At 33.5% G+C, this 9,928-nt stretch overlaps 2 protein-coding genes across 2 annotated transcripts; both read left to right on the top strand.

Annotated features, from left to right (window-relative positions):
- Nucleotides 1–227: 227 nt before the first annotated feature.
- Nucleotides 228–3,469, top strand: LOC111393983 (B2 protein-like). The gene is made up of 5 exons (XM_023019778.1): nucleotides 228–1,215; nucleotides 2,011–2,111; nucleotides 2,220–2,303; nucleotides 2,654–2,764; nucleotides 3,017–3,469. Exons 1-5 carry the CDS (start codon nucleotides 408–410, stop codon nucleotides 3,065–3,067), a joined length of 1,155 nt encoding a protein of 384 aa, XP_022875546.1. The 5' UTR covers nucleotides 228–407; the 3' UTR covers nucleotides 3,068–3,469.
- A 4,811-nt stretch (nucleotides 3,470–8,280) lies between these two features.
- Nucleotides 8,281–8,954, top strand: LOC111393984. Its single transcript, XM_023019779.1, has one exon. It carries the CDS (start codon nucleotides 8,370–8,372, stop codon nucleotides 8,826–8,828), a length of 459 nt encoding a protein of 152 aa, XP_022875547.1. The 5' UTR covers nucleotides 8,281–8,369; the 3' UTR covers nucleotides 8,829–8,954.
- Nucleotides 8,955–9,928: the final 974 nt, after the last annotated feature.

A 9,928-nucleotide genomic window follows, 5' to 3' on the forward strand; every position in this document is an offset into this window, starting at 1 on the left:
TCTTAGCACCTAAGTAAAATGCGAACACGGTGTCTTCTTACATAAATATATGACCTTCTAGATTCATAATAATCACCGAAAAAGACAAATTACAAAACTTCAACTCCCCACTATCTCTCACTCATTATAGTCCACGTCTTCTACAAACCGTGTTTATGCCGTCACCCCTACCCCATTTTCTCACCTAAATTACACTGTAATTTTAATTCAAACTTCCATTTTCTGCCTTTCGTTTTCTCTTGCACAGTACTACCTTTACCAAATCTACACGCCATTCCCTTTTCCACTTCCTAGAAATTTCCTGCTTTTGTTACCTTTTATATATCCACTCCCGGACCCTCTCTTACCTATATTATCGTTTCAGTATCAACACATAATTAATTCCTGTATTCAGAGTTGAAGAGGAAATGGAGAATGGAAATCAGTCGTCTTTCTGGCAATTTAGTGATGATCTTAGGCTCGAAGGAAGCAATATGGCGGGCCTTTCTTTGAATGACTCAATTTGGAGCACCAACTATTCGACCAAACGCTCCACTGAGCAGAGGCGGAATTTCGACGTAAGGGTCGGTGCCAGTGAGGTTAATAACTCTTTCAATTCAATCAACCCAGTTGATAATTCCAAGTCTGATTTCAATAGCTTCAATTTTGGGTTCAGCAATGATGGACGGAAAGCTGGGGTGTATGGTAATAATGATTCTGGGTATGGTTCTGCTGGTTTGAACAGTGAGATCAATTCAGTCAACTCATTCTTCAACAATCCTGTTGATGAATCCAAGTCAGATTTCAATGGCTTCAATTTCGGGTTCAGCAACGATGGATGGAAGGCTGGGTTAAACAGCAATAATACTAATTCCGGCTACGGATCGGTTGGGTTGAACGGTGGCTTCAACAAAGGAATCTACTCGACCCCTTCTCTGAATTTTAACAGTTACAGTAAGGGTAAGAATCTTAACAATGTTCTGGCGAACGGGAAGACAAATAAAGGTGGTAAAAATGAAGACGAACACTGCTATGGCGGGAATAAAGGTGGAAAGAAGAATAAGAATAATAAGGAGAGCAATAACAACAATAATGGTGAAAACAAGAGTGCTTCTGATAAGAGGTTCAAGACTTTGCCACCCTCGGAATCTCTGCCTAGAAACGAAACAGTTGGCGGGTATATCTTTGTGTGCAACAATGATACGATGCAAGAGAATCTCAAGAGACAGCTCTTTGGTATGTCATAATTTGTTTATTACTTTCTCTTTGATTCTCTTGCTATGTTTTATTCCTCTTTGCTATTTAATAAGTTGGTTTAGACAGCGTTAAGGTAGTTACAAAAGTTAAATTCTTTGTCCACTAGTCTTTCCGGTAATGAATACGATCACGCCCACAAGTTCATGTTTGATTAATGTGTCTATTGAAGGATTCTTTTGGACTATAGTTTTCTTGATTAAATTATCTGATGTGCAAAAGACTAGTTTAGACTACGGAATTTTTTTCCTCTCTGAGAATCAAATTATTAAAACAGCTAAATGATAAGAAAGGTGATCTTTTCGTCATTCTTGGAATATTGGACGTTTTATTCATCTTCGTATTGGATTTTTTTTTTTTTTTTTTTTTTTTTTTTTTTTTTTTTTATTACTGATTTTGAAATATGGAAAGAGTTCTTTGATACAATTGCATATTTTGTTTTTACAGAAAAATGGTTTCGATAACATGATGTACAGTTGTTTTGTTGTTATTTAAGAACATTTGTTTCACGATCATGAAATGAGACAGAGTACAACATCCCAAGCAAATTTAAGCAATCTAGTACTTTGTACTGTGTAATTATCTACTGGATTTGTAAATATGAATCTGACATAGACGTTATACAAGTTCTGAATTAATCTACAAGAGAAGCATATTTTGCCGAAGTCAATTTGAACTAGAATTGATTGGTTCTATCAAATATTGGATCTATCGTGTTGACTGCATCCTCATCCGTGCTTGACATGTTTTGCATGTTTTACATTGTTCTTTTTTCAGGCTTGCCTCCCCGTTATCGAGATTCAGTCCGAGCAATTACTCCAGGATTACCTCTGTTTCTCTACAACTATTCGACGCACCAACTTCATGGAGTTTTTGAGGTTTGTACTAAGCTATGTTTCTGAGGTTAAATGGTTGTTACCCCGCTTACTTAAAATTGTACATCCTTGCTAGTTGCTAATCATACTGCATACATGTTACTCTTTTAGGCTGCGAGTTTTGGTGGCACAAATATTGACCCAACAGCTTGGGAAGACAAGAAAAACCCTGGTGAATCACGCTTCCCTGCTCAGGTGTGTACATAGTCATTATTCATACTATAAACTTTGTGCGCGGATTGTGTTGAAATTTTTGGACCCTAATCATACTATATGCTTATTATCTCATCAACCATGGATTTGTTGGGTACTGGGCTAGGGATTGAAACACGTAAGCTGCCCTAATCCCTACTATATACAAAGCCTGAGCTTATTTAGAAATTGTTTATTGTCATTGTTATTGACACTAAGAAATTGTGCAAAATAAATTCAGTTGCATACAACTTTATGTTAGCTGTAAATGTGGATAGATGTTTACCCTTCCATTGTTTTAGATGATCTTTGTTTACTGGAATGGTTTTGAGATTTGCGTGTATCTTGTGCAGGTTCGTGTACTTACAAGGAAAGTCTGTGAGCCTTTGGAAGAAGACTCTTTCAGGCCAATTCTTCACCACTATGATGGTCCTAAGTTCCGCCTAGAGTTAAATGTCCCTGAGGTATTAGTCTCTCCTTTTGTCAAAGACAGTTATTTCTACAAAACTAAAATCTCATGGATTCATATAGAATATTGTTTTACGCCTATCTGAAAAATTGATCTTTTTTTTTTTTTTTTTTTAAAGCCTAATTGGGTATATTGGGTACACATTAACAATTTTTTTACATGATAACAAACTTTAACTGTATTGTATGCTCTCGAGCTTAACATAACAAACATGCCATTAATATTCTACCCTCTTTGGTTTTTGCAGGCAATCTCGCTCTTGGATATTTTTGTAGAAGACAAACCTTTGAGCATTTGATGAATCGGAGCACGGTATACTGCACACATTATACAACACAATGAACTATGAAGGAAATAGAGGGAAAGAATGAATCTCAGTTGTACTTTCGAAGCACATTGAAGTTATACTGTTAAAGAATAGCCAATGGTCATCTGTAAATATAAATCTATGGAATGTGAGAGACTTCTATTAGGGAGTTCAATATTTCCTTTTTTGTAATATGGCAAGCTGAAATATTTTTATTTATAAATAATCAAAAGCTGAGTTTAGCTTGTTGTGTTGGCATGTTGCAAATTTGAGTCGAGATTTTTGCAAGTGGTGATGATGTTGGAAGTTGAACGATGTGGTTTGTTGAAATGGTCAAATCACCAGCCCTTCTTTTTCAAAATTATTGAGAATATTATTTTGTCCCCTATTCAATATTTGACAACACAGCTGTATTATGTCGCTTATTCTTTTTTTTTTTTTTTCATGAATATTCTGAAAAATGGTTAATATCAATTCCGCATATCAATCGTTCTTGGATATTAGAGAGACAATTTGGTGGTGAAAGAGATCGAGATTACTGCTGAAAAGCTTGAACCAGACGGTCTCATTCAACTTCAAAGATGAATGAACAAGATTGAGTCCTTTTGATTTCAGTAGATTCTAGCGTTTGGGGGGTGTTTAACAATTTTTTAATTACTTGCTCGAAAATTAAGAGTTTATTTTTGTCAATTTTCATGATTTCAATAATTTGTTTTTAACATGAGCTGATTGGAGATATTCTAAATTGTTTAAATATGGCTCAAGTGGATATGGTGGAATATTTAAAAAATAAAAATAAAAATTGGGTATATTTTATTTGCTCTAAGTATAATTTCATTATAGTGTTAATTAAATAATTGTACTTCGATTTTGCTTAGATCATTTCACTTTTATATGATTTTAATTAAATAACTATGTACAATTGAAATCAAATTAAAGTGTATTTACTTGATTAAATAAAATTGAAGTATAGTTACTTCATTCATAGAGGAAGTGTTAACGAGAATAAAATTTATTCATTTAAATGTATGATCATATGTGGCTTCGTTAGATGTTGACGTGTCACAAAACAAGTATTTTGTTACTCACAGTCAACCAATTTGGAAATTTAGAAATTAGGGATTAAGTACATTCGCATAGAAAACTAACACAACTTAAGTTTTGTACCATTTTTGTGCTTAAATCGTATAATAAACTCACTCTTTGTGTTTAATGACGATTTATAAATAAGATTGGTTGATAGTCAATATTTTTGACTGAATGAACATTAGTATTAGCTTATAAACTTAAATGGTTATTAGCGGTAAGAAAATAGGTACGTTACTCACAACTCAGAGTAATTATTAACATAATTAATAATAAAAAAAATTATCTGAAAATATTTGTCTATCATACTCCCATGTTTATGTTTGAAAATTAGCCGCTGAAAAATCCATCCACACCCCTAGTTTGATAAAATATGTATATTATTGTCGGGATCGCCATAATTGATGCATCCCACCGGTTTAATCCCATAAATCTTGCACTCGAATTTCAAAAAAAGCAACGCAAAAATTGTCTCTTCCGCCACATTCTCTTGTCTTCTTCTCCCCCATCCAAATCCGTGACCTCGTTGAATTTTACTAAAGATTGTTGCGTAAATCGATTAATCATCTTGTCTTAAACTTTAAGAAAATTAGGATGATATTCTCTAACTTTTCAGGTAATTTTATTTTAATTAATTTTTGACGCTCCAAATTATATGAATCGATTCATCAATGTATATATTAAAATCACTCACGGCTTTCACATAACTTAGAATCGGATATTAACTGGGTTGACGATTGTTTCCTCCATTTCTAAGTCAAGTGAAAATCGCGTGCAATTTTAATATTTATATTGACTTTTTCATCATTAGATAGAAACATAATCTCACCCACTTATGTTGGGATTCAAACCTTCACTTTTAAAGATGAGTAATGTTATTCGTAGCCGTTCACTGCGGCAGTCACCCTACGTGACATACATATGACAGGTTATTATTTGATGCATTAATATTGTAATTTTTTACGTGACATACATATGGCAGGTTATTATTTGATGCATTAATGTTGTAATTTTTTTTATTCATTAATGAATCAAATAACCATCTGTCATGTGTATGCCACGTAGGACGACTGCCACAGTGAGGGGTTGCAAATAACATTATTCTTTAAAGATTGTGAAGTCAAAACCACACTTGATTGAATGGTTAACGAGGGGGTACATATATTCATTTAAATTTCATCTTCTAACAAGTCTCTTGTACGAAAACTAGATTAATTAATTTATTTATTTATTTATTTATTTATTTTTTTTTTATCAAATGACATCTATGAATGGTAAAAGGCATAATATGAACTTAGGTATTTTGACGATGAATAAAGCAACTTGTCCAGGGTTAAATATAAGGAAGTAAAGAGACAATTGATGTGTTAAAAAATAATTGGATGTCTTTGTTTTAATTTTCAATCTGTCCAATCATGTGTCAGTCGTGTCCCATTCGAATTTCAATTTGAGTGTGTAGCAAGATTGTTTGATGATATACGAGTATGTTTGGTACAGCTTAAAATCCAGTTAAAATCAATTTTTTGACCGTTATTTCACTATTTCAGCCGTCATTTTTAAATTTTTTTTATCAAATGACATTTATGAATGGTAAAAGGCATAATATGAACTTAGGTATTTTGACGATGAATAAAGCAACTTGTCCAGGGTTAAATATAAGGAAGTAAAGAGACAATTGATGTGTTGAAAAATAATTGGATGTTTTTGTTTTAATTTTCAATCTGTCCAATCATGTGTTAGTCGTGTCCCATTCGAAATTCAATTTGAGTGTGTAGCAAGATTGTTTGATGATACACGAGCATGTTTGGTACAGCTTAAAATTCAGTTAAAATCAATTTTTTGACTGTTATTTCACTATTCCAACCGTCATTTTTAAATTTTTCTCTCACAAATAGGACCCATTTTATTTTTAACGATTAAAAAATTAATTAATAAAATCTCTACCAAACAAACACTTTGTCTCATCTGAACATTTAAAACGTCATATATGCTTTTTCTTCCCCAACCAAATCCGTGAATTTACTTGATTAAATAAAATTGAAGTATAGTTACTTCATTCATAGAGGAAGTGTTAACGAGAATAAAATTTATTCATTTAAATGTATGATCATATGTGGCTTCGTTAGATGTTGACGTGTCACAAAACAAGTATTTTGTTACTCACAGTCAACCAATTTGGAAATTTAGAAATTAGGGATTAAGTACATTCGCATAGAAAACTAACACAACTTAAGTTTTGTACCATTTTTGTGCTTAAATCGTATAATAAACTCACTCTTTGTGTTTAATGACGATTTATAAATAAGATTGGTTGATAGTCAATATTTTTGACTGAATGAACATTAGTATTAGCTTATAAACTTAAATGGTTATTAGCGGTAAGAAAATAGGTACGTTACTCACAACTCAGAGTAATTATTAACATAATTAATAATAAAAAAAATTATCTGAAAATATTTGTCTATCATACTCCCATGTTTATGTTTGAAAATTAGCCGCTGAAAAATCCATCCACACCCCTAGTTTGATAAAATATGTATATTATTGTCGGGATCGCCATAATTGATGCATCCCACCGGTTTAATCCCATAAATCTTGCACTCGAATTTCAAAAAAAGCAACGCAAAAATTGTCTCTTCCGCCACATTCTCTTGTCTTCTTCTCCCCCATCCAAATCCGTGACCTCGTTGAATTTTACTAAAGATTGTTGCGTAAATCGATTAATCATCTTGTCTTAAAATTTAAGAAAATTAGGATGATATTCTCTAACTTTTCAGGTAATTTTATTTTAATTAATTTTTGACGCTCCAAATTATATGAATCGTTTCATCAATGTATATATTAAAATCACTCACGGCTTTCACATAACTTAGAATCGGATATTAACTGGGTTGACGATTCTTTCCTTCATTTCTAAGCCAAGTGAAAATCGCGTGCAATTTTAATATTTTTATTGACTTTTTCATCATTAGATAGAAACATAATCTCACCCACTTATGTTGGGATTCAAACCTTCACTTTTAAAGATGAGTAATGTTATTCGTAGCCGCTCACTGCGGCAGTCGCCCTACGTAGCATACATATGGCAGGTTATTATTTAATGCATTAATGTGGTAGTTTTTTTTATTCATTAATGAATCAAATAACCATCTGTTATGTGTATGCCACGTAGGACGACTGCCGCAGTGAGGGACTGCAAATAACATTATTCTTTAAAGATTGTGAAGTCAAAACCACACTTGATTGAATGATTAACAAGGGGGTACATATATTCATTTAAATTTCATCTTCTAACAAGTCTCTTGTACGAAAACTAGATTAATTTATTTATTTATTTATTTATTTATTATCAAATGACATCTATGAATGGTAAAAGGCATAATATGAACTTAGGTATTTTGACGATGAATAAAGCAACTTGTCCAGGGTTAAATATAAGGAAGTAAAGAGACAATTGATGTGTTAAAAAATAATTGGATGTTTTTGTTTTAATTTTCAATCTGTCCAATCATGTGTCAGTCGTGTCCCATTCGAATTTCAATTTGAGTGTGTAGCAAGATTGTTTGATGATACACGAGCATGTTTGGTACAGCTTAAAATCCAGTTAAAATCAATTTTTTGACCGTTATTTCACTATTTCAGCCGTCATTTTTAAATTTTTTTTATCAAATGACATTTATGAATGGTAAAAGGCATAATATGAACTTAGGTATTTTGACGATGAATAAAGCAACTTGTCCAGGGTTAAATATAAGGAAGTAAAGAGACAATTGATGTGTTGAAAAATAATTGGATGTTTTTGTTTTAATTTTCAATCTGTCCAATCATGTGTTAGTCGTGTCCCATTCGAAATTCAATTTGAGTGTGTAGCAAGATTGTTTGATGATACACGAGCATGTTTGGTACAGCTTAAAATTCAGTTAAAATCAATTTTTTGACTGTTATTTCACTATTCCAACCGTCATTTTTAAATTTTTCTCTCACAAATAGGACCCATTTTATTTTTAACGATTAAAAAATTAATTAATAAAATCTCTACCAAACAAACACTTTGTCTCATCTGAACATTTAAAACGTCATATATGCTTTTTCTTCCCCAACCAAATCCGTGACCCGCCGAAATTGATTCAATATTCTTCCATAAGTACAACCTCAGCTCTTCCGATTTGAAAGAGAAACCAAGAAGCAACCAAAAAGAAGAATTGCAATGGGGAATTGCTCTCTCAAATCTGTTTCTGATGCTGCAAATCGGGCCGATTTTATCCGGATCATGACAGATTCCGGTGATATATTAGAATTAAAAGGCCCTAAATTAGTCCGGGAAGTTCTCGAAAACTTTCCGGGATACAAAATTTTTGGACAAAATCAAATTTCTTCTCCATTGTTTGATCATCAGCAGCTTGTCGAAGGTCAATTCTACTATCTCTTACCAATCAGAGATGAAAAAATGAATCCGTCCAATGAGCGTGTTGAAGATTTTGAGGCTGTTACCAGATTGGGAAATCGAAGAAAGGGTGTTTGGAGGGTGAAATTGGTGATCGATTCAGACAAGTTAGAGGATATTTTATCAGAGGAAGTGAATACTGAAGCCTTCATTGAGCATATGAGGATTGCTGCAATTGCTACTCCCGGAAGAACAAAAAAGTTACCTGGCCGGTGGTGTTGACATGATGGCCGGGGCTGTGGCATACGGAGGATACCTATTTATTGTACTTGCGTTATTTGATGAATTAATGTGGTAACGTAGCATTAACTCTTATCTTAATGTAAAAATAAGTTATTAATTATAAGTAAACTTGCAATTCAAATATCCTGCATCTTCAATTAGTTGTAGTGTATAATTTCTCTGTGAGATGGTAATTCCAGCTGATCCTCGAGCAATTTCGATTCCCAAGAAGAACTTTAAGCATCCCAAGTCTTTGAGTTTGAATTGAGAATGTAAAAGTTCCTTCAACTCACTAATCACCTGAATATTAGGGCCAGAAATGACTATGTTGTCAGCGTATACTAATAAGGCTATAAATTTGTCACTTGACCCCTTTGTGAAGAGAGAATAATCTGCTTTGGATTGGATGAAACCATACTGGATAAGGGCATGAGAAAATTTGCAATTCCATTGTCTCGAGGCTTGCTTGAGACCGTATATTGATTTGTGCAATTTACACACCAATTTCTCCCCCTGTTTGAGAGGTTTGATGAGGTTGTAGCCAAGGGGAAGTTCCATGTAAACCTCCTCAAACAACTCCCCATTTAAGAAGGCATTATTTACATCTAATTGGACCAAGTGCCATTTAGCAAGCATGACCTTGACAGAAACAGTTTTGGCCACTGGAGAGAATGTATCAAAATAATCCAACCCCTCTTGTTGTGTAAACCCCTTAGCGACAAGGCGTGCTTTATGTCTTTCCAATGAGAAATCAGAATTATATTTGTTTTTGAAGACCCATTTGCAACCTACTGTGTGCTTTCCAGTCGGTAAGGGAACAAGAGACCAAGTTTGATTGAGTTCCATGGCTTCTAGTTCGAGCTTCATGGCATCACGCTAATGAGGGCATTTTACTGCTTGATGAAAGTATTGAGGTTCAGGTTGAGAGGAGATGTTTAATATGAGTTGTCGATAGGGAGTGGACAATTTATTATAAGAGAGATATTGGCCAATATGGTAACGAGAAGTTTTGGAATGTGGGGAATTGGACGAAAGCAAATTGCAGTGGAAGTCTTTTAGATATGATGGAGGTCTAGAGACTCTACGGGGTCTATGACTAA

Source organism: Olea europaea, chromosome 4 (genome assembly GCF_002742605.1).
Source record: "Olea europaea var. sylvestris chromosome 4, O_europaea_v1, whole genome shotgun sequence".
NCBI lineage: Eukaryota > Viridiplantae > Streptophyta > Magnoliopsida > Lamiales > Oleaceae > Olea > Olea europaea.

What these genes read in the sequence shown, in the direction of transcription:
- LOC111393983 (XM_023019778.1), top strand. Translation starts at nt 408, where the DNA reads ATGGAGAATGGAAATCAGTCGTCTTTCTGGCAATTTAGTGATGATCTT. An exon ending in TCTCAAGAGACAGCTCTTTG is followed by an intron (nt 1,216 to 2,010) that starts GTATGTCATAAT and finishes TTCTTTTTTCAG; the next exon opens with GCTTGCCTCCCCGTTATCGA. An exon ending in AATCACGCTTCCCTGCTCAG is followed by an intron (nt 2,304 to 2,653) that starts GTGTGTACATAG and finishes TATCTTGTGCAG; the next exon opens with GTTCGTGTACTTACAAGGAA.
- LOC111393984 (XM_023019779.1), top strand. Translation starts at nt 8,370, where the DNA reads ATGGGGAATTGCTCTCTCAAATCTGTTTCTGATGCTGCAAATCGGGCC.